Source organism: Vulpes vulpes, chromosome 2, assembly GCF_048418805.1.
Source record: "Vulpes vulpes isolate BD-2025 chromosome 2, VulVul3, whole genome shotgun sequence".
Taxonomy (NCBI): domain Eukaryota; kingdom Metazoa; phylum Chordata; class Mammalia; order Carnivora; family Canidae; genus Vulpes; species Vulpes vulpes.
In genome coordinates, this window is record NC_132781.1 from 79,970,385 (window position 1) to 79,994,919 (window position 24,535).

General features: G+C 36.3%; 1 protein-coding gene across 15 annotated transcripts in view; it reads left to right on the forward strand.

Annotated features, from left to right (window-relative positions):
* The window catches only part of FRYL (FRY like transcription coactivator), a 253,042-nt gene that overhangs the window by 139,780 nt on the left and 88,727 nt on the right, over nucleotides 1–24,535 (forward strand). For 8 of the 15 annotated variants that reach the window (XR_011999900.1, XR_011999898.1, XR_011999899.1 and 5 more), the window contains 10 exons: nucleotides 86–178; nucleotides 5,039–5,137; nucleotides 6,072–6,173; nucleotides 11,923–12,026; nucleotides 12,245–12,353; nucleotides 14,148–14,234; nucleotides 16,725–16,896; nucleotides 17,467–17,599; nucleotides 19,881–19,988; nucleotides 23,306–23,543. Coding sequence is in view for 10 of the 15 variants with exons in the window: in XM_026016539.2 (XP_025872324.2) it covers nucleotides 86–178; nucleotides 5,039–5,137; nucleotides 6,072–6,173; nucleotides 11,923–12,026; nucleotides 12,245–12,353; nucleotides 14,148–14,234; nucleotides 16,725–16,896; nucleotides 17,467–17,599; nucleotides 19,881–19,988; nucleotides 23,306–23,543 (1,245 nt within the window). In the remaining 5 variants the exon portion in view is untranslated. Of the gene's footprint in view, nucleotides 1–85; nucleotides 179–5,038; nucleotides 5,138–6,071; nucleotides 6,174–8,934; nucleotides 8,980–11,922; nucleotides 12,027–12,244; nucleotides 12,354–14,147; nucleotides 14,235–16,724; nucleotides 16,897–17,466; nucleotides 17,600–19,880; nucleotides 19,989–23,305; nucleotides 23,544–24,535 lie in introns of all 15 variants that reach the window. The other 7 variants (XR_011999897.1, XM_026016535.2, XM_072749039.1 and 4 more) reach the window with 1 other exon arrangement.

Below are 24,535 nucleotides of genomic sequence, written 5' to 3' on the forward strand. Positions count from 1 at the left end.
AGTATTTACAAAATCATCATGATCTTCAAATTTCTTTAAATCTTCCTCTCTTGTTAACCTAATGTATACCTCTTTCTCCTTCAAGGAATGTGCTCAGTATTTCTTGGAAGTAAAAGATAAAGACATAAAACATGCACTTGCTGGTTTATTTGTGGAGATCCTTATCCCTGTCGCTGCTGTAAGTATCTTTTAATTTTTGTATTAATGTGTTAAAAGTACCTTTTTGCTGAAGAAGTTGCTACGTGAAATATTCTTACTTTCTGGTAATTTCATAGACTCCTAAGTGGAAAACTTGAATGTAACATGGATTCAGGGAAAATGGTTATTAGCCAAATGCCGGTAGAACATTGATTAGTCTTGTCATTAAAAGAATAGGCCCAGGCCCTTAAAATCCGGAGTCTGTTAGGAGGGCAGAGAATTTGCAACCTTGAGTCTAGGTTATGCCTCTAGGTAATGGCTTCCCGAAGTAGCTCAGGGCAACATGCCACGTTTACTCAGGACTTTAGCTTCCTGCAATGTGGTAGCCATTTTAATAGCCTCTGAGGAAATGAAAAGTACGGTAACAAGTACCTTGGAATTTACAGAACTGTTTCGATTTTAAATGTTCATTTCTGTAGTTGCTGTTGATGTTCATCATCATATTTATCCAAACATCTATTCTAAATTATTTAGAAATAGGGTTACTATAAATACGATTGCACTAACTTCTAGGGAAGCCAATTTATAAAAGCCTCTCTTGGTATAAAAGCAGTGTTATCTGAAAATAATTTTGCAGTTACTAGTAACAGCCTGCTATAAATAGGATTAAGAGATCTTATAATACTTAGATGCCAGGTTTTTTCCCACTTTTTTTTTGTCTTAAATCCAACTCAGTCATTCTGTATATGTGATATTGCTACTCAACTTTCAGTATGCTACACTCTGCTGCATAAATATTCTTTTCATATATATCATTATTTCATTTTTTTAAAGTTGAGGTAAAATTGACATGTAGTGACTATGCATCAAGTATACAGTGTTGACATATGTATGCATCAGGGAAACCATCACCACAGTCAAGATGATGTGCATATCTGGAGCACCTGACTGGGTTAGTTGGTTAAGCATCTGACTCTGATGCTCTGGGCATGGAGCCTGCTTAACATTTTCTCTTCCCCTCTTCCCACTCCCTCTCTTTAAAAAAAAAAAAAAGATGATGTATATATCTGTCACACCCTAAAAGTTTCCTTTTATTTTTTTAATTGCCCCCCCCCTCCATTCACCCCATCTTTGGATAGTGCAACTGTCAATCTTCTATCACCCTACCTTAGTTTTGGTTTTCCTAGAATTTTATATCAATGGAATTTTATAGTACAAAACCATCTTTTGGCTTCTTTTACTCTACATAATTATCTTGAGTTCCAAGTATGTTGTGGAATATGTCAGTGGGTTTTTCCTTTTTTCAGTAATATTTCATTATATAGATACCCTACATGTTTACCTGTTTTTGGACATTGGGTTGTTTCTAGTTTTTGGCTGTTAGAAATAAAGCTGCTCTGAAGATTTATGAGCAACTCTGTGTATGGGGCATATGCTCTTATTTCCTTTGGGCAAATGTGTAGCACTGGAATTGGTGGACCGAATGGTAGCTATGTGTTTATTAAAGAAATTGTCAAACTATGTTCCAAAGTTGTTGCACCATCTTGCATTCCAAGGAGCTGTATATGAGAGTTCTGGTTTGTCCACAACCTCACCACCTCCTGCTTTAGCCAGTTGTCTTAGCCATTGTACTAACTGTGGTGTGGTGTCTGACTATGGTTTTTTTAATTTGCATTCCCATAATGACTAATGATTTTGAGCATCTTTTCATGTCTTTTATTTGCTGTCCATATATTTTCTTTGGCAGTATGTCTTTTGAAATCTTTTTCTCTCATTTTTTATATGGGGTTGTGTTCTTTATTGGGGGGTGGGGAGGAGGGAGGTTGTTTTCTGATTGAGTTTTAAAGGTATAAAAAAAATCAAGGTATATATTTTGAGATATATTTTTATATATATATATATTTTAAAGATCTTATTTATTTGAGAGAGAGAGAAAGAAAGGGAGGTGGGGTAGAGAAGCGCAGAGAGAGAGAGAGAGAGTCTTAAGCAGATTCTGTGCTGAGCACAGAGCCTGAACTGGGGCTCCATCCCACAACCCATGAGATCATGACCTCACCCAAAATTAAGAGTTGTCAGCTTAACCAACTGTGCTGCCAGGTGCCCTAATATATTTTAAAAATATGTTTTGGTTGCAGATATTTTATCAGATATATGCTCTGTGAATATTATCTCTTAATCGATGATTTGCCTTTTCATTCTCTTAACTGTCTTTAAAAACTGTTTTTAGTTTTGATGAAGTCTGATTTATCAATTTGTTCTTTCATAAATTGTGCTTTTCTTATATTAAGCCTTGCCTAACCCAGGATCACAAAGGTTTTCTCCCATATTGCAGTTTTAGGGTTTAATTTTAGGTCAGAGGTCCATTTTGAGTTAATTTTGTATACGGTTGAAGTATGAATTGGTTTTGTTTTATTTAATTTTTTGTTTTGTTTTTACATATTGACATCCAATTGTTCTAGCACCATTTATCCATTTGTTGACAAAATAATTCTTTCCAAGTAGCTTAGCTTTTTGCTTAAAATATCAGTTGGCTGTATGTGTGGAGGTCTATGTATCTGATTCTGTTATGTTCCATAATGGTTTTATAAATGATAGGTTTATTGTATCAAAAAGAAAACAGACTATTCACATGGCTAAAAACTGGAGTGGGAATCTATCTGACTCAAACTACCTGCAAATCTGTAATTCATGACTTTTGTTCATAGCCATTATTTTAAAAATTTCAAATATTCATAAGTAAATATTCAAGACCGGTGTAAAAAAATCCTGCCAATCACTGTCATTAATGTTTGAACTTCTTCACTTCCCTGTCCATCTTTCCTACACACGCTCTAGTCAGGACCTGAACACCACAAATCATTCATATGATTACATAGATCACCAGGCATTTAGTTCAGTACTATACAGTGAAAATCTAAACTGCAATTTGATTCTCACCATGGAAATAAATTTCTTCTCCTTTAAAATTTTCAACTAAAATAAAGCCTGGATAAATGGAAAGTTATTAACTTCCTTTCCTAGCCAAAATGGTATAATTTATAAAATCATTTATAAAACCATCAGTTTTAGGCTATTATCATTAGTACATGTACTTCCAACTTATTTTTCTAGAAGTGGTTAGAATTATTGCTTATCTGGGGAATCCCCGGGTGGCTCAGCGGTTTCGCACCTGCCTTTGGCCCAGGGCACGATCCTGGAGTCCCAGGATCGAGTCCCACGTCGGGCTCCCAGCATGAGCCTGCTTCTCCCTCTGCCTGTGTCTCTGCCTGCCTCTCTCTCTCTCTCTCTCTCTCTATCATAAATAAATAAATAAAAATAAATCTTTAAAAAAAAAAAAGAATTATTGCTTATCCATCCCAGACTGTCATTTGTTCTTCCCCCTAGTCTGAAAATCAGTTCCTGCCAGGTACCTAACTGGGATTAGGTTGTATTTTTAAAATTAAAAGGAGCAGATTTCAGGAAGAAAGACCCTTGACTGTGGTCTATTAATGCTTTGTTGCCTTATTTTTCTTTTATGTCATGTTTGCTTTTGCAATGTGTTTGCAAAGGCAGCCCTAACAAAGAATCCCAAACTAGATGGCTGAAACAACAAAAATTATTGCCACACAGTTATGGTGGCTGGATGTCTGAGACCAGGGTGGTGGCAGGTGGATTCCTTCAGAGAGCTGGGAGGAAGAACCTGTTCCGTGCCTCTCTCCTCCTTTCTTGACATCTTTGACATTACTTGGCGTATAGAACCATCACCTGAGCTCTGCCTTCATTTTTACATGGTGTTCTTCTATGTACGTCTTTGTCCAAAAAAAAATTTTAAGGATATCCGCCACATTGGAGTAGAGCCCTCCTACCCCAATATGACTTCTCCTGACTTAACTAATTACATCTGCAGTGACCAGATTACATCCAAATAAGGTCATGTTATGAGGTACATAGAGCTAGGACTTCAACATCTGAATTTGGGTTGCGGGAGAGGTGACGTTTGAATCCGTAGCATCCACTCTGCACATAGAGCTCCTTCTGTCTGGAACATTCTTGCCTCTTTAATGGTCTCCTTCCCCCCTTTGCCTGGTTGGACTCTACTTATTTGTTCATGACGCGTATGGAGTACTTTCTTTGTATCAGAGCCTCTTCTATGCAAAGGGAGTCCAAGAATGATCAATCTAGGAAAGACTCCCTGCTCTTATGGAGCTACTTTTAGTGCAGAAAAGAGATTGTAATCTAGGATGTAAAACACATAGTATGTAGATGGTGATAAGTACTCTGGAGAGATGTCAAGTAGGATGGGGGATAAGAATTGCTGAGGGGATGAGGAAGTGGGAATTTTAGATAAAGTGATCAGCTGAGGTCTCCACTGAACAAAAACTGAAGGAACGAGGGAGTAAGGCGTGTGCTGTATCTTGGGGAAGGGTTTCTGGGGCAGAAGAAACCAGTGCAGCACATGCCCTGAAGCAAGACCATGTACGAAAATGTCCTAGGACCTGCAAGGAAGCTAGCTGATGTGGCTGGATCCAGTGAAGGACAAGGCCAGAGGTTACATGGGGAACTATTGCAGCGTTTCAGGGAAGAGGGGCTGGATTCAGCTTAGGTGTTACTTCCTTGTAGGGTTTTTCTATAGCGGCCCCTTGTGTCTGCCCAGAGCACAGAGAATTTCCTCTTTACAGCATCTGTTTGTTGTAGCACATGCTTATTGCCTCTTCCTTTACCTGTGTTCTCAGGGCAGGGACTGAGTTTATCGTATTTACTTAGCATCTGGTTATTTGGCAGTTTATAGCATTTCGCTGAGCTAAATGGTTGTGAATTATTAACTGATTTCAAACCTTACAGAAACTTCTTGTAATTCTTGTATAGTCTCATCTAGTGTGTGTAACCATTCTCTTTCTTTTTGTATTATCTTTTGACCTAGGCTGTTAAAAATGAAGTGAATGTTCCCTGTTTGAAAAATTTTGTGGAGATGCTTTATCAGACTACTTTTGAACTGAGCTCCAGAAAGAAGCATTCATTGGTATTGAAAAACACTTCCAACCTTTACATATTTAATTAGGAGTTATAGTAATTAATTTATGAATTCAGGGGAAATTTAAAAGAATTATCAAAACTGAAGTTTTAAAATATCCAAAATGCAACATAAGGGCAAGTTTTATATCTTTTTCTGCTCTTTTTTTAAAACTTCCTATTCCTAATTTGACTAGCTCTACATTTGATAGGTTATTCAGACTTCATCTAAGTGTTCACCTGTTTGACAGATGCTTTACATTATGTATTATACCATGTGAAAGGTTGAGGATGCTCATAGGAAACCATAAATTATTTTACATTACAATAAATTGTACCCAGAAGTATTAGATTATTTAGGAACCATTGTCCCATCTAATTACATCATTTCTACTCAGAGATTTAAGGCTTTTATTTTTATCACTCAACCACCCACTTCATACAACTTTGAAGGAGTTTCTGTAAATTTTTATGCAGGTTGGAGAGAGTGTGGAGAATTACACAAATACTTGACCACTTAAGGTAGAGTTCTAATAGTGACTAAACAGTGATTGTGCCAGGCGTTGAACCTAAGTGCTTTGCATTCTTTGTTTTGCTTTAATCCTCACAACCCTGTAGGAAATACATAGAAAAATAGCTGAAATGTTAATGCCAATCTGTCCTTGATCCCAGGGCCTCATTCCTAACCATTGTGCTTGGTGAAGGAGCCATGGGTCTGAGGAAGAATAAAAGCACATGATGAGATAGATTCAGCAATTATTCTTGCAGAAAATTTGCCCTTTATCATTTTTTGTTACATTACTCTGAGATCGTATTTCTCATGACAAATGGGAACATGGCCTCAAAAATTTACTTCTCTTTGTTTATGAGAATAAATGTAATTTACAAATCAAGTGCTTTTTCATGAAAAAAATGTTAATTCCCCTTTTCCCTGTCTCCTATAGGCTCTATATCCACTAATTACCTGCCTTTTATGTGTCAGTCAGAAACAATTTTTTTTAAATAACTGGCATATTTTCCTACAGAACTGTTTGTCACATTTAAAGGTAAGATGTAATCACATTTCTGATCTGTAAATATTTTAACCATAGCATATCCATTTGTGCATATGTATTAAACAATATGTAATACAACTTTCATTATTATTGGTATCTTTGAATAGTGATACTTGACCATATTGCTTTTCTTATACATTATTCTTTCTGAGGGGAATCATGTCTTGACATGAATAAACTTTTCATTGAATATTTAGTTTGTCTTAACGTGAAATTGTACATTTTAAACAACTGTTGTTTACATTATCTTAGATCTAGCAATATTTGTTAATAAATAAATTCCTTTAGAATTGCAGAGTGTTAATCTTACAGTCTTACAGAACCCTTTCAGATACTTATTTTGTGTTTCATTTTGAGAAAATTAAGTAATGTTGGCCCAAGCCTGAAAATGAAAAAAGCCTTGATAATAAAATGTCCCTAAAAGCACATTTAATGTAAGTATGCCCAGCCAAATCTAAAAGCCTGATGTTGGATCCACATGGATACAAAAGTTCCTGAAATTATTCTGCCTTGAATCAAGGGATAGTTGTTACTAACACTATTTGGCACATCCATGTCTAGTCTCTCTTAATGTTGTAAACCAACCTGTGCGATGGTAGGGTCTTTATCTTCCCAGGATACTCTTTTCTTCTGTGGATAGGGGCTCCGTTCATGAATGTGGGACTATTCGTCACCTGCATGTCGTGTAAATGCTTGATTTGAATACTATTTTGATGCATAGCTGAATATATTTGAATATTTGTTTCCAAGTTCTAGAAACATAACAGACATGACATTTCATTTCCTGTTATTCCTCCAAGTTAGGGATAACGTTGAAAAATCTTATACTTGGAAGCTTTCCTTGTCACTGTCAAGGCACAGATAGATTAAATGACTTTTCCCAGGCCCTATAGGTCATTGTAGTATTTGAGAAATAGGACCAACTCCTCTTTCCCACTTTGAGAATGGTCCACTGAACAGCATTATCCTATATATTTTTTCCATGACTTTATCATTTTCAGAAGTGCCTTGATTAGTTAAAGAAGTATACAGAAAATAAAAGTCTTCAAGAAACATTTTTTGGTTATTTTTCTCGTAGATACACATTGATTTATTCACACTTGGACAAGAATTGATATACTCTCTTTGCTTTATTTATGAAAATTCCCAGGACCAAATCAAGTTCATTAAATTTTTTATGTCATGCAACCAGAATATGTTTTAATTAATCACATTAAACTGTTTTCTGTCCTCATTTTGAAAAATTCATACAGATATAGGTACTGAAAGGGAATTGATCATTTTCTGGATGGTATGATTTTCCATACTTTTAATAAAATATTTTAAGACATGCACTTAAGTGTTTTCTGAAAGGTTGCTTTATTTCATTACAATTCATACTTTTCTGTTGCTTGTTGGAATTTTTTTATATATATACGTTTTCACCTAACATATTTGCAATTCTTTCGCAGTACCTTAACTTTTATTTTTTGTCTTAAGGCTTTCATTTAAAATGCTATTTTCTTTGAACCCTTACCTCCTGTTAAATATTTCTGGCATATTGTCCATTTTCATTAATGGCAATGTCAGTCTGCCAGGCTAAAGGAGATAAGAGCCACCTTAGCATGAATATTTGGAATATAGTTGTCTTGGCCATTAACACTTAACTTACATTAAGGCTCTATTCAGCAGAAATTTTATGAATTGACTCCTGTTTATTAAGTTTTAGATACTGTGGCTACACTGCAGTTGAGGTAAGACATTGAGTATTCAGGAAAAAAAACTATACTAGTTACCTGTTGTAACAGATGTAATTTATTTGTTTTATATATAGGTAAAATCATTACCATATGTTAGATGCTCTCGTATCTCATTTAATTCTTACTGTAACTGAGGCTGAAAGAAGATAAATAAGTAACCCATGTTCAGGGAGCCAAAAAGTGATAGAGATGGGATCTGCATCTAGATGCAGTCAGTTCATAACTTTGGCCTTCGAGGTCTACCTGTTGTTACCTTTTAATGGACTGTAAGGAATTTTGCTGTACTGAATATCTTCAGAAAATATTTGGCTATAATTCTGTGATATTAAAAAAGGCATCATTCTCTAGAGTCCTAAAAATAAGAATAAATAAGACACATTTTCAAAACACTTTAAAATTGTCCGATTTTTTTTTTTAATTACCATACCAGTTTTTGAAGTTGGTGACCATGAGAAGTGGGCTTTAGTCCTATAGGCCCATAAACAGCATGAGAAAGCATACACTTGTATTCACAGAAAATGTTAAATTTGTTATTTTTGTCCTAAACAGAAGTTGATAGTTTCCTATTTCCCTATCTTTATATCAGCTAAAGTCATTGCGTGAAAAATTATTGTAAAGTTTCTAAAGAATAATTAGAAAGGGGTGGAGGGAATAATAAGAATAGATTTCCTGTAGTGATAATTTGAAGAATTTTTTTTTCTACAGTGCATAATGATTTTATTTAAAAATTTAAACTTGCTCAAACTTTAATGCAGTGCTTTGAGAGGAATATAATAGGTAGTTAAAATTTTGACTATTTTCTCTTAGTTTGAGTATTGTAGATGTATCCTATGATGTCCGAGTTATAGGATTTTTTTTTTTCCTTAGTGTTTCTGGCCACTGTCTTGGAAATTTCAAATTTCTTCTAAATAGAGACCTTGGTGAAGAGCTGTCTTGTTTTGTGCTTATTTTCATCTAACATGCATGTGCTGCATCTCATGTTTATGTTTGCTGTCTCACATTGCTTTATTTAGATGCCATCTAACAACAGTATCAGAAAACAAATAGAAACACTCCAGGTGAGTTGTGTTGATGTTACAAAGTAAAATACTGCTTTATCTCCTTTAAGTGTGGCTTTTTTTTTCCTTTACCCATTGTTGCATTGCATGTCTAATGTATTTATTCCAACCTGCTTTTCCTCCTGTAAAAGACTAGCACACAAAAGGGACACTCTACAGGGTTAATATTATGGCCCCAAGAAGATGAATTTATGGGCTGGAAGTAATAATGAATGTTGATTCTTAACCCAAATCCTCAATTTTAAAATAGTCTATTTAATTTATTCTCTAATCAACTTTACATTAATTACATTGTTACAAATGCAACTTTAAAAGACATTTTCCAGTGAAAGCAAGGAGATATACTAGCTTAGATTTTGAGTATGATTTATGATGCATGACTTTTTAAAAGTTTTATCCTGTTGGTTTGGGTTTTAAACAAAATATTTTGGTTTTGGTTCACAGTAGAGAAAAGGGAAAGAAACAGTAACATGATTGCTGCCAGACATATTGGACATATCAAAACTTTATTGGATTTTAATTTATGTAACAATCTGATTATTCATATTATACCAAAATTATGACTAGGGAATTATATATATATCTTTGTTTAAGGCTCAGATCAATTTAGGGTATTTTTATTGTTCAGACATGTATAGCAGCATTTTAGTGATTGAATAAGTGATCATTGATTTGTCATTTTTCATCTGATTTTGGGTTTGTTCAATATAGAGTAAGTCTGCTTTGTAAACATAGTCCATTTTAGAAAAATTGAAAATCAAGTTTTTCATTCCAGATACCTCAACTTTTAACATAAAATAACCCAAATACTTTATTAACCATTTATATAAGAACATTTTTTATGTGGAGTTGGACTTAAATATTTTTTAACATATAACATATATTAATTTGCATTAATTGTATTTTGAAAACATTATTTTTTTGGAAACATAATTTAATACTGTGAAAATACTATTTGAAATGTACACATTTTGATATATTGTATTTAAATAACAAAAAAATTATGTGACAGAAAAGTAAGTACTACAAAAAGCTTGGTTGTTATTAGTAACATGCATATATTACATAATACTTTATATGTTACTTTAGTTACATTAGTTACAAATTAGTAAGTACTGGGGAGTGTATCTGAAATTTGGTATCATTATGGATTTGGCAATGGAAGGAGGAATTTCTTTTTAAAGATTTTATTTATTTATTCATGAGAATGTGTACACAGAGAGAAAGAGGCAGAGACACAGGCAGAAGGAGAAGCAGGCTCCTCGCAGGGAGCTGGACGTGGGACTCAATCCTGGGTCTCCAGCGTCACACCCTGGGCTGAAGGCGGCGCCAAACTGCTGAGCCACCCCGGCTGCCCGGAAGGAGGAATTAATGTTGAGACACTGACCCAGTAGAAAAGAATAATGGATACTCCATTCTTTTTTTTTTTTTTTAAGAGTGGGGGCAGAGAGAGAGAATCCTAGCAGGCTCTACACCCAGCACCCAGCCCTACTTGGCGCTTGATCTCAGGACCCTGAGGTCATGATCTGAGCTAAAATCAAGAATCAGTTGTTTAGCCGACTGAGCCTCCCAGGCACTCAATATTGCATTCTCAGTTATATCAATTCTTCCTAGATGTGCAAAATTATATTTTCGAGTGGCTTTTAAAAAAAATCCTCAATTGTTATCATTTTGCATTGCTTTTAAACATGTAGTTGTCCATTTTTATGTATCTTAAGAAAACATAAAATAGACTGGCTAAACTACTTAGTATTTTTAAACTACCTTTTTTTGGTTGCTTATTGTTTAACAATAACAAGTCCCTCAGACCAAATTAAATGAATGCTAATTTATAACAATCAGTGCATCCTCAACCAATGAGCATGCCTAAATACTCTTAGGGTTGCGTGGGTGGTACAGTCAGTTAATCATCCAACTCTTGATTTTGGCTTGGGTCATGATGTAGGAGTCATGATATCAAGCCCTATGTCTGGCTCTGCCCTGGCCATGGGGGATTCTCTCTGTTTAGGATTTCTCTCTCCTCTCCCTCTGCTGCCCTCCCTTAAAAAATGCTCCTAATAAAGGTGATCATTAGCTACATTTTCAAAATTCACAATTAAATCTCATTACATGACTCTGATCATTTGAGAACTTTACTTTTTAATAAGTAGTATGAAGAAAAAGTTTACAGATCAAATTATGATTGAAACGGAATAATTTTCTCATTCTAAATGCTAATTTAAATAATTTCTCATTCTAAATAAAATTAACGATATAAGAGCTAACATTCATTGAGCATTTAACATGTGCCAGGTAGTGTTCCAAGTGCTTTTCACATATAATAACGTCCTTAGTCTGTGAGGTAGGTACCATTTTATCTCTGTTTTAGAGATGACAAACCACTTGTGGCACCAAGTGATATAACAGTGCCCAAAGATGGGGTTTGGCCAGTCATTCCTGATTTCAGAGTCCATGCTCTTCACCTTCTATTCAGTATTCCCTCTTAAAAGGATAATCACTCAGTAATATTTTTCATTACTTCATAAATGCAAATATCTGTAATAACTTTTGATGTTCTAAATTTTAAATGTACATGGGCTGCAGTGAATTACTCCAAAGATAAGTAATCCTTCCATCATGATGTCAGTACTGTGTGAACCATTTACTTTCAAGTAAGTTGATGCATATATAATTTAGGAGTTCTTTAAAATATTACTGTAATACTAATATTTCACTATTTTGTTCGAGAGTATAAGGAATGGCTCAGAATTTCCCAACTTATGGTTACCTTTCAACCTTCTGTACTTCCTGTATACCGAACAGATATTTACATATTTAAACCTGCTTTAGATTGAAGACAGAAAGGAACAGGGTGAGGGCAGTTAGTTGATAGACTGTCTTTGATCTTAAATGATTACAAGTAGCTTAATAAATTTATTTTTATTCTCTTTTGTTTTTAAACAGAATAAAGATCCTAAAATGTCTCGAGTTGCACTGGAATCTTTGTATAGATTGTTGTGGGTTTATGTAATTAGAATAAAATGTGAAAGCAACACTGTAACTCAAAGGTAAGTGCCTTTGTATTAAAGTGTATTTAAAAAAAATCATGGTAAAAAAAATCATGGTAAAAAAATATCACACTGATGGAATTTTAGTTAATATTATAAGGACCTTAAGAAGGGATATGAATTCTCTTGAGGTCTTATGAAGAATAAGAAGACTATTTGTTGTTAATGTCATTATCTCTTTGTGACTCAGTCTTTTTTTTTTTTTTTTTTCTGTATAGTCGTCTTATGAGCATAGTGTCAGCACTTTTTCCAAAAGGTTCACGTAGTGTGGTTCCTCGTGATACACCTCTCAATATATTTGTGAAGATTATTCAGTTCATTGCTCAGGTGAGTTGCTTTCCCTCATAGTACACATAGATGTGTAATTTATGGGTAATCTGTTATTCTAATTTGAGTTTATTTAAACTTTGTTGCACCTTGAAAAGCATGATATCAAAACATTTATTAATATTGAATAGTGAAAAATGAAAGTACACTAACCATTTTTTGGTGACAAAGTCTGTTTAAGTCTTTGATTCACACCCTTGCAGAAGGCAGTGAGACCCACAGGTGGAAAGAGCACGTAGTTTACAAAGGCTCAGGGAGGTCTCTCTCAATCCTTCTGTTAAGCCATTGACTACCTCTTGAGTATCTCAAAAGATTTTTTTTTTTTCCGAAAGATTTTTGATGAAGTGTTTTCTCGTGCATTTGTCTAGTTTCTTAGGTACAGGTACTAGAATCCACTGTAGCTAGTTGACCCCAAAGGGATCTTTGAAGGAATCTGGATGGTTTCCAGCATCAACTAAGAGGAAATTGCAGAATTAGGCTATCAAGGTAGCTGCATCTGCCACAAACAGAAAGCTGCCAAATTAGAAAGTCACCACAGTTGCTTCAGAATCCTGCTGCTGGGGATCCCTGGGTGGCTCAGTGGTTTAGCGCCTGCCTTCGGTCCAGGGTGTGATCCTGGAGTCCCAGGATCAAGTCCCACATGGGGCTCCCTACATGGAGCCTGCTTCTCCCTCTGCCTGTGTCTCTGCCTCTCTCAGTCTGTGTCTCTCATGAATAAATAAAGTATTAAAAAAAAAAAAAAACCCTGCTGCTGCCATGGTCTCCATCCTTAGAAGTTTCCTTCCGTCCTGTCCTCCTCTTCCTCATGTATGCCATACTCCCACATGAGTATTCCACTTGGCAGGGTCTGAATCACACCCTGAAGCCCACTGTTCTGAGGAACCCTGGGAAATATGATTTGAGCTCTCCAGTCTCTGCAATAAAGGAAGGTGATTAGAAGGGGAGTTCAGCAGGTGCTGAGTAAGCTAATCCCAGGTTTTGGTCACATTCCCTATGAGGACATCAGCCTTGGAGAAGCATAGGGTTACCTCCTCGACTAAGGAAAATATTGTGATTTCAGAATATCCATTGACAGCTTAGATCATCTATAATGCAATTATTTCTGTGAAGAAATAAGGAGTATTTCAATAAAATGAACACATTTCTATTTACTGGAGCACAGAACTAATGATGATTAGATGGGTATAAATGTGTCCATAAGGTGAATGAAAGCAAATTGTGCTTTAGATCTTGTATTCAGAACTTTTTGTCATTGGTGCGCATCTTTCTTTTTTCTTTCCCCTCCGGTCTTATCAACTGCCTTGGATTAATCAGCTCACATCAACACTCCATGAGAACTGTGTGACTCCTCTCAAACCTCAGTTAATCTTGTTAATCTTTTTTCCCCCCTGGAGGGTTCCTTTCTGGAGACCAATTTGCATGTCTCAATATGAACTCACTGCTCTCTAGGCCTGCTGCATAGCCATTGCTTTGGGAGTCCCTTTTGTCAGCATTCTGGGAATTCCTTCACTTAGATTTTTGGATGTGATTTTGGTAAATGAGTTTAAAATGAGTTTAAAATGTATATCCTATTTGTTGGGATATGAAACAAATCATTTAATAGTTAAGTAATGTATTTATAGTCGTATTTTTTAACCTTAATTCATAGGTATTTTTCTTTTGTCCAGCTAGATTTATGAAATTCTTAGGGGCATAGACCTGTGTTGTTGACATTATGTGTATACTTCTGAACATACCACCAAGCACACAGAAGTAGAAAGTTACAAGGGTTTCTTTATTGTTGTTTTTTCCTAGGAACGTTTGGATTTTGCAATGAAAGAAATAATATTTGATCTTCTCAGTGTTGGAAAATCTACTAAAACTTTCACCATTAATCCAGAGGTAAAAAATATATATATATATATATATTACATAGGATATATATATATATATAATGTAGTAATACCCTATCCTATGTAATCTTTTTCTTTTTTTTTTTCTAAGACCAGTTAATGGAATCAGAGCTGTTAGGTTTACTGAAATTGCTAGTTAGAAGCTTTACTCTTAATTACCAGTAAGATCTGAGACCAGTTACTTCACCCTTCTGATGGCCAGCTGAATGGTTTAGTAGCTTGAAGCATGGTTGAAAAACAAGAGAGGAAGTTTTCCAGACTGGTCAGCTCAGCTGACTTCTACAGTTGGTGATATGACCTCAGGTTTCTTTATCAACATCAATATCAGATTTTTTAATAGATATCATTCATTCAACATTTCCTGAGCACCAAAAATGTGCCAGGCACTATTTTAGGTGTTATAGACAAAACAGGCAAAAATCCTTTTCCCTAGATGGAGTTTACAATAAAAAAATAAATAAATAAATAAATAAATACATAAATAGGCAAAAGAATTAAATATTAAACATTTCCCACTTCTGTGGCCGTTACTCATGTGGTAAACTCTCACTCTTTAGACATTACACTTTCAGATTGTTCAAAAGTATTTTACAAACTAAGTACTTACTAGAATCAAATTATACTGGAGAATATAAAAAGGTGATCACTTCTTATTTCTTTGTTGTGCTGCTCCTTTTCATAATTCAATCCTAAAATATATATTCATGTAGTTAACAAAGGAGTTGGAAGGTTACTAAAGCTTCTCATTCATAAGATTTTTAACATAAATTAATAATTATTTCTAGGTTTATAAAGTGAGCAGAAATGAGTGTTTTTATAGATGACATACTTAATACAGTTTCCAGTGTCAAAAATCGCATGACAGAGACTTTCTTGAACATCCATTTTCAAAAAATGCCCTCTCCATTGAACAAGTTTATTTCTGAATATGTTTTTTCCTCACTGAAGCTCTCATAAGAGTAGTAGGAAAAGGATGAGTTCTGCTGTTTTGTTTTCTCATTCCAAAGGCGTACTCTATTAGGATTATCTTCAATCCCTATTTTCAGAATCTTTTTAAGCTTATGAGAACGAGTTTAGTTAAAGCCAGAAAAAATTACCCATTTAATCAAATACATGCAAATTGCAATACACTAGAAGAATGAGTAAGTGGGGATACTTTTGTGAACCCAAGTATATTATGGAGCTTTTCCTCTTGGTCATGATATTTTCTATGACTGTGGGACACGACCATGTGATGTTTAGACTAAGGGAGGACACTGTTGTTATGTTGTATCGTATGTGAAAACGAGTAAAGCTTAAAACTTTAATCTTGTTTAGATTAAAAATATATAAATACAAGTTTTATTTTCTTCCTGTATTCCAGTGAGCTATCTTGCATGCCCGTTGGGCCACTTTAGAGACCACTCTTAGGGCAGAGAAATGGCAGCATAGGCTGAGAACAGTGGAGAGGAGAGGAGATTGTTGACTGTGGAAAAGAGCCTTGAGAGGGGATCAGCCTTAGGGGGGAAAGTGCATTTGGCTTGAACAAGTCAAACCTGAGGCATCTTTGTGACAACCAAGTACAGCTGTCAAGTGGGTCTGAGGGTCCGAGTTCAGAGAAGTGAGGCTTCACATTGGCAAGTGATACGTGGTGTGGGTGGTCACTCAAGCCACATAAGATAAACAGAGTCACTTCAGGAGAGAAAACCTAATGACCAGAGAAGGCCTCGCCCTGCAGCAGTCTGTCATTGACTGTGTGGCTGCAGGAGGCTGAACCTGAAGAGCCAGCAGAGATGACTCAGCCAGCCAGCCGTGACACAGATGAGTCAGAGGAAGGGAGTGCTTCAGGAAACAAGGAATAGTCCACGGTGTCCTAGGCTGCTGAAATGTCACTGATGAGTGAGAGTTGCTTCAGGGAAGTATTATGGGGAGGACTTCCTCCATTAAGATAATTGAGCATAGTTAATGGAAATGAAGAGACTATATCGAGTTGAAAGGGAAATGTTGAAGATGAAAGCAAGAGAAGGGATAATTGGTGGTGTACCATTCCGGGGAAAGCAAGAGCAGACAGGATCCTAAGAACTAGGAAGCCCGGCACCCCCTTGACTGTCAGAAGAGCAAAGGAGAGGGAGAAGGAGGTGTTACCTAGTGAGAGACTGAGGACATTTGACAGTTTTTCCTTCTGTGGAGTAGGAGACAGATCATCTGCTTAGAGAAGAGCGAGGATAGGAGGGAGGGTAGGGTTCTGAGGGAAGGGGTTTGAAATAGGCTTTATCAAGAATAGGAGAGCCAGTTGGCCTCAGAAGTGAAGGGGCCATATTTGAAAATAATAATAATGCCAGAATAGTTTAAAAACATTGGACAGAAAGGTTAGTTTTCCTCCTGTCATCCTCCCTCCCACCCTACCCCCCAGTGTTAATTGATGAGATGTTTTTAACATGAAAAAAGGATAATTTCTGACACTCAGATTTCATTCTGTAACTTGTTTTTCTTCCTGAAGAGAATGAACATAGGCCTCAGAGTCTTCCTTGTAATAGCAGACAGCTTGCAGCAGAAAGATGGGGAGCCACCCATGCCCACAACGGGGGTTATTCTTCCCTCAGGAAACACTCTACGTGTAAAGAAAATTTTTCTCAACAAAACCTTGACAGATGAAGAAGCAAAAGTCATAGGTTAGTGCTAACTAAGCCAAATAAATTGCTTTGTGATACAGTTTAATATACTTTTTGAAAAAGTTTATGATCAAGGGGCATCTGGGTAGCTCAGTGGTTGTTAAGTGTCTGCCTTTGGCTTAGGTCATGATCCCAGGGTCCTGGGATTGAGCCCCACATCGGGCTCCCCACAGGGAGCCTGCTTCTCCCTCTGCCTGCGTCTCTGCCTCTCTGTGTGTCTCATGAATAAATAAACAAAATCTTAAAAAAAAAAAAAAGAATTTTAAGAAAAAAGAAAGTTTATGATCAAATCTAAAATGAATGTTTGTTCAATACGGTTATTATTCCCATATAGAGTGATACAAAAATCAATACAATTTTGGTAATATCAAAATCATATTAAGAGTCTTCCAATTCAGTCTTTATTTCCTTACATGATACTAGTCACTGCATTCACAGTTGAAATTTCTTCCTTTGCGACAATAACAGCTGACATCATTGAAAGATGGGCTTTTATTTTTTTATGGAAAGTCAGCACGGTTATTCCTTATCTAACTTCTGACATCTGATAACTGTGGGTTTTTTCCCTAGGAATGTCAGTGTACTATCCTCAAGTGCGAAAAGCATTAGATAGCATTCTCAGACATTTGGACAAAGAAGTCGGGAGACCAATGTGTATGACTAGTGTGCAGATGTCCAATAAGGAGCCTGAAGACATGATTACGTATGTAGTGAACTATTTCTCTTCCTTGCTGTTTCAGTTTTCATAAAAAGAGTGTATGTGGTTGATTCCCACTTGCTTCCTTCCTTTCTCCTCTGGAGCGTTCCCATGTTGCCATCTGCTGCAGTTTTTAATACAGTGATTCCTACCATGTGCTCAGTTTTATTCTTTAAAAAATGCTACCAAACTAAATAGCAAAAGTCATCCTGGATCTAAGTCTAGTTGTCAATGACAAGGCCCTTTACTTGTTCCATGACCAACAGATAAATCCTGGTTACTCCATATGTGTGGATGTGGTTGGTTTAGTACGTCAAACACATATTCTAATTCCCAGGACCCCAATATAAAAGAAAACCAAAAAAAAAAAAAAAAAAAAAAAACCCTCCCTGTAACAAGAAGTACAGAGGGAAATATGAGTAGCTTTTTGAAATAGTACCTCAAACCCCTACCCCCCTAGGCTTTTCTCTGCTGCGTGTCATCCCAGCATCTTTTTTCCTTTTTGTTAGAGATTTTCTCCTCCAGAGGGTGAATTGTATGGCAATAACTTGTTTTATTTGCTAGTAAAGTATCTATATATCCTGTAATAAGGGAGGACATTTTTTGTTAGATATTAATATCTGGATTCTAGATTTTAGAACACTAAATTGGATATTTGATCTCAATTTATTTAACATACAGTTATTATATACCAGCATATACTAACATCTCTGGGAACTTCTCCAGTGTTGACATTTTGTCCCCTTTGCTTTCATTTCCCTGGAAAGTCTCTGTCCTCTTCATCACAACTACCTTCCTTACTGTGTGAATGAATTTGCCCTCAGTGGGTTCCTCTGGCTGTACATGTGGGGTGTGCAAACACCGCAGTGGCAGCATTCCTGCAGCTCTTTCCTCTGTAACTCCATCAATGTTTGATTTTGAGTTTCACTTCCAGTGACCTCGCTTTCTTTCTCTGCTGCACTTGAGTCTTTGTCGACCAGTGTCCTCTTCTGATTATCTGTGTTTGTAAAATGTCATCTGCGTTTATTACTGGAGACAAGGAAGCAACATGGTTCCACACTTTGCTGTCTGTGTGAATGAGTAACAAGCGTACAGTAACCAATCACAACAGACTTTGAAAAAGTGACATGTTGGGGGCCCCTTGCTGGCTTAGTCAGAAGAGGGTGTGACTCTTGATCTCAAGGTCATGAGTTCCAGTCCCATGTTGGATGTAGAGATTACTTAAATAAATAAAACTTAAAAAGGAAAAAGTGACATGATTAGTCAGGGATTATGATGTACATCTGTTATTTAGGTAGTGATTTGTGGGCTGAAGAGCAAGGAAGGAAACTGATATTATTTAACTAAATTATTGTAACTGAAATTCATGCATATTGGAACCATTTAAAGAGGAGACTGACTATATAAAATCTCTAACAGTTGGTAGCAAGTCTTTTGCCACTATAATGAATACGACCCAAGATACTTAAAACATCTAAATTCTTTTCTACATGAGAATTCTTTAGCCACCTTAAGAACAAGTTGGATAAAATAAACTAAAATCCTCACTTTGAAACACAGACCAAAATAAAAACAAAAACTGGTGCATTAAGAAGATTAGGTAAAGTAAAAATTTTAAAAAATCACTGAATAACTAGAAGAAAATACAATAGAAATAAATTGTATCGAGTCATTGAAGGAGCCAAGATTTTCAAAATTGATGTTTAATTATATAAAAACTTAAATATGTATATTTGCATATGTCTATGTATATTCTGAAGTAAAATAAAAAGAACAGGCAATACCAACAGAGGAATATGAGAATGTATTTTCTAAAACTCTTGGTAATGTATAATATTAAATGAAAAGCATTTTTTTGTTAATTTTTTAGGCTCCTAAAATAACCAGTGTTTGGTTACTTAATATCAATATTATTTATTATGGTTTAATAATTAAATATTCTTTATTAAAGGTTAGGTGTTGATTGAATTATATTTAATTTTTAATTTGTGTTCTAAATAAATACTATTTATTATTTAAACATAGTAATTCCTGTGGTTTCCTAATTACTGAAAATCTTTTTTTTGCTTGCTAGCAGTGTTTTCTTTCCTGAATTTTCTCTTTATTCTTTTGTCTACTTATAAACTGATAATTATTTACTGGATTTGTATGAATTCTTTTTATATTAAATACAGTAAACTTTTTGAGGGGGAAGAGATGCCTATTTTCTACAATTATTTTTCCAACTTTGCTTTCATGGTCTAGCTTATGTAATGAGCTTATTAAATCCTGTTAATATGTTTTTCAGGGGGGAAAGAAAACCCAAAATTGATTTGTTTAGGACTTGTATTGCTGCTATTCCAAGGTTGATTCCTGATGGTATGAGCAGAACTGACCTCATTGAACTGTTAGCAAGGTAAATGAGAATTACTCTTTGCTATGTTATTTTTTACCTCTTTCAATCCCTTGAAATTATGAATACACCCCTGTTACTGTTCTCAGGAACAGAATAATAAAGACATGTTCAATTCTTTACTTGATATACTTTCTTTTTTTTTTCTTGATATACTTTCTAAACTTCCATTTTGTCTTTTATGTTTTGTTAAACACATTCTTCCCATTCATTTTTAACTTTTTAAAGTTCTTTTGGATTCCTCTACAAATCTTTCTCTTTTCGAGCTTTCCATCTGGTATATTTCTTAGAATTTAGATAACACGCTATTCCTTAACAGATGTGTACTGCTGCCCATTGGGCAGTTAACTTGTTGGCTGAACTCTTGTAGTCATTTCTGTAGCACTGCAGGTGGTGACCAGATCTCACTGTCACTGTTTCTCCTATGGTAGAGACTATTGGGTTCAAGTTTTTGCTTCTCTTTCCTCTGTTGGGCATGTCATAGCTTTATAAAATAAGAAAGAACATGATAACCAAATTTAAATACTTGCTCCCAAAGCTAATTCGAAGTTGAGGGTGAAGGCTTGTTGAAAGCTACTTTTTGGGGGGCATTTGGGTGGCTCTAGTCATTAGGCATCTGCCTTTGACTCAGGTCATGATCCCAGAGTCCTGGGATTGAGCTCCACATTGGGCTCCCTGCTCCTCGGGGGGCCTGCTTATCCTGCTCCCTCTGTTTCCCCCGCCGTTCCCCCCAACTTGTGCTCTCTAGTTCTCTCTGTCAAATAAATAAATAAGTAAAATCTTTTTTTTTTTTTTTAAAGGAAGAAATAGCTACTTTTCTGTTGTTGGACTTAGGGATTCTGTAGAGAAGGGGTCAGCAAACATTTTTATGTGAAGGACGAGATGAGGGAGGGAATATTTTAAGATTTGCAGCTCATATGGTCTCCATCACAACTGCTCTTCTGTGCCAGTGGAGCCCCAAAGCAGCTACGTACAACATGTAAAGGAGGGAGCATGGCTGTGTTCCCATGGTGCCCTTTGCAGTTTGGCCCTTGAGCTATGGTTTGCTGACTTCTGCTGTAAATGAAAAACCCAAGTATCATGATTGTCACAGAGGAGGGACACTTGACTTGTATTGAAAGACGTTGCCAAGCACTTATCACTAAGACTTAAGTTAAAATTCATGGTGAACAGTTAATGGACCTTCGGCAACCTTTTCTACCTCCTCCTGGAAAACACCTAGCATTTCCCATACCCTTCGCTCCCCTATCCTCGGTCGTTGCAGGTTGCCATCAAGATACAGGATGGCATTTGTCTCCATTCAGGATCATGAGGGGAGAAAAGGAGTTACTTTGAGACTTTGCACCAGGAGATAAATTCATCCCTTTCCAGTCTCTTAATTTTTGCTGTGAATCGGATTAAAGGGTTACAAAGTTCATGTCAGCGTTTGGGAAGGAAAAGGAGTTTAATGATTTGTAATGTTATTCCTTGGAGAAAGAATCAGCAGCTCTCATTCGGGTGAACTCTTATTTCTCCCCTTAATTTACCTCACCTACACCTTTGCGGATGGTGATCCCATATCCCCCACCAAAGTGAAACTGTATGTGTAGGGGGCGCGGATGGGGGAGCCCAGTGAAGGAAGGGAGCAAACATCTGAACTGTGAACGACCGCCTTGTGACTTCCTTTGCTTCTTTCCCCTGTGAGATTTGTTTACCAATTAATTTACTTCAGCAGGAAAAAAGATTCTAGGGTCTGTTCTCTTTTGTCCCCGTCTCCTATCATTTGGAATTAATGATCTCTAAATCTTCGTTTTGTTTTTGTTTTTTTAATTAAAGCAAGTAAAACAAAGATGCATTTGTAGACCTGTATGCTAGGTAGTAGACATAAGGAAAGTTAATTCGTCTGCCTTAAATTAGCCAGGTTACATTGTTGCTGTCTACACAGTGCGTAGTTAACTCCTATGCGTATCTGCCGAGTTACATAGATAGGTCTAAGATGGACATGTGTACATTTGGATTTAAGGGCTGTTGAAGTCTTTAAAGTCAGCATCATGGGGACAGTCACTCTTCTTCCACAGCACCTCCCCTGGTGCCACTATCGGAGACAGAACGGTGGGCTAGAGATCCTTAATCTGGCCCCATATGATATTTCTGATGTGCTGCTGTTGCTGCTGCTGCTGCTGTGCGGGTTCGTGGCTTGCTTCCAGGACTTTCTAGCTGTAATAAATTTTCTGTTCGGTGTCATTGTCAGTGGAAGGCTGGCTTCATGAAGACCAGAGCTGAGTTCATCAGGGTGGAGACGGCGAGATCTCCTTCCACCTAAACCACACAGCTTTCTTCCTCTGTCAGGGAGGATCATTCCCACCCTCCCAACTTCTGAGCACGTCATTGTGACATGTGGTTAATATTACCTGCTTCCCTTATTCGTTCAGGCTGTTCCTAACTCTGATGCGTGTGTCTTGAATGGTCAGTCACTAAAAGAATCCTCTTCAGCCCCGAATCAGAAACTCTTGCTCATAGAGTATTATATCTTGGCAGTGTCCTACTGTGACCATCTTTTATGGTTTTCTTGTTTACCAGTCCCTTTTTTATGTTTTGGTAAAATCCTTTAGCTAATATTACTTTCATGTCCTCCTATTGTTTTGATATCTTTAAAAGATAATTTTACATAGCTTCTCCTTTAAGTCTTTTTAGGGACTTCTGTGTTAAATCAACACTTTTTTCCCCATTCTTTATTAAGTACACCCTATTTATGATGTTGTTCCAAAATTTACTCTCATACCTTGGAGTTATTTCTGTTAAATTGGTTTCATCTTGGTTTATTCTCTTTTCTTGTTTACAATCAGCTGTCTTATATCTAACTGTAACCTCAGCAGCATTAAAAAAATGACAGATAAATCATGTTCTTTCTAGTGATAGTAAAGGACTAAATAAATGTGAGATAGGGCTAGGATATGATTGGATGTAATTTTTGACTGATTACAAGGTAACATACAGCATCTTAAGGATTAAAGAATTTTTTAAATGGAATTCTGATATGTCAATCTGTATTTTTAAAAATACACCAAATTAATTATGATCAAACTTATTATCTGAATTATAGTAAAAGTACAACTAATATTCATAGATTCATATATGAATTTAAACAAGTGAATATAGAATAACGTAGGGTTGAATATAAACATAAAGTGAACATTGGTTCTTATTTTCATAGTTCTTACAAACCAGTGAAGAGGACATATATATATATATATTTTTTTTTGAGTTCTTAGTTTTAAGGTGTAGATGATAAACTACTTAGAAGGTTTTGAGGTTTCCTAATGGAATTTTGTTCTTGGTAGGCTCACAATTCATATGGATGAAGAACTGCGTGCTCTGGCTTTCAATACCCTGCAGGCACTAATGCTTGATTTTCCAGATTGGCGGGAGGATGTTCTTTCAGGATTTGTTTATTTTATTGTTCGTGAGGTGACTGATGTCCATCCCACGCTTCTTGATAATGCTGTAAAGATGTTGGTACAGTTAATAAACCAGTGGAAACAAGCAACCCAAGTGCATAACAAAAACCAGGACTCCCAGGTACCAAATTCTTTTGTATTGTCCGTTTGTATGTGGTTGGTGGTGAATGACCAACAGTGATTTTAATACATATTGATTTATTGAAAACTAAACATTTGATTAGTTTTGTTTGCTTTGGAAGTATTCATAATCCCTTAAACTGAATCTTCGTGCAGTTCAGATATTAAACATAGTGTTTGTGTGTCCAACCTTTCCAACCTTCCTTTGGTAACAATTAGTTTATTTTTTTTTTAAGATTTTATTTATTTATTCATGAGAGAGACAGAGAGAGGCAGAGACATAGGAGAGAGAGAAGCAGTCTCCATGCAGCATGCCCGATGCTCCCTGGAAGCAGGGTAGAAGCTCCCTCCATGCAGGGAGCCCGATGTGGGACTCCGTCCTGGGACTCCAGGATCACAACCTGAGCTGAAGGCAGACGCTCAACCACTGAACCACCCAGTCACACCCCCCCCCCTTTTTTTTTTAGTAACAATTAGTTTTGAATGAACACAGAGAGTAGTGGCAATGCTAGCTTACATTTAGGCTGTTTCCAATATATTTAAAGCTGATATAATAATTTTTGGTAGAATTCCATTTGATTTATTTGATTGTTTTATCCATGGCACTAGTTCCTACCTCGCATATACAGTTGGTATGGCTCTTTACTAGGTGCTCAGATTATTGACTAAGATAATATATTGTCCTAGAACCTTGGAATTTTAGAACTGGATCATCTAAGTTGTCCAGCTTCTCAACCTTCAGTGAGCATAGAAATCAACATGGGCCTTGGTGTCTGGGTGGCTTAGCTGGTTAAGTGTCTGACTTTGCTCAAGTCATGATCTCGGGGTCCTGGCATTGAGTCCCAAGTCGGGCTCCTTGCCGGGCAGGGAGTCTGCTTGTCCTTCCCTGGCCACCCACCCCCTGCCCACATCCCCCCCACCAAACAAATAAATTAAATCTGAAAGAGAGAGAGAGAGAGAGAGAGAGAGAGAGAGAGAGAGAGAGAGAGAGAG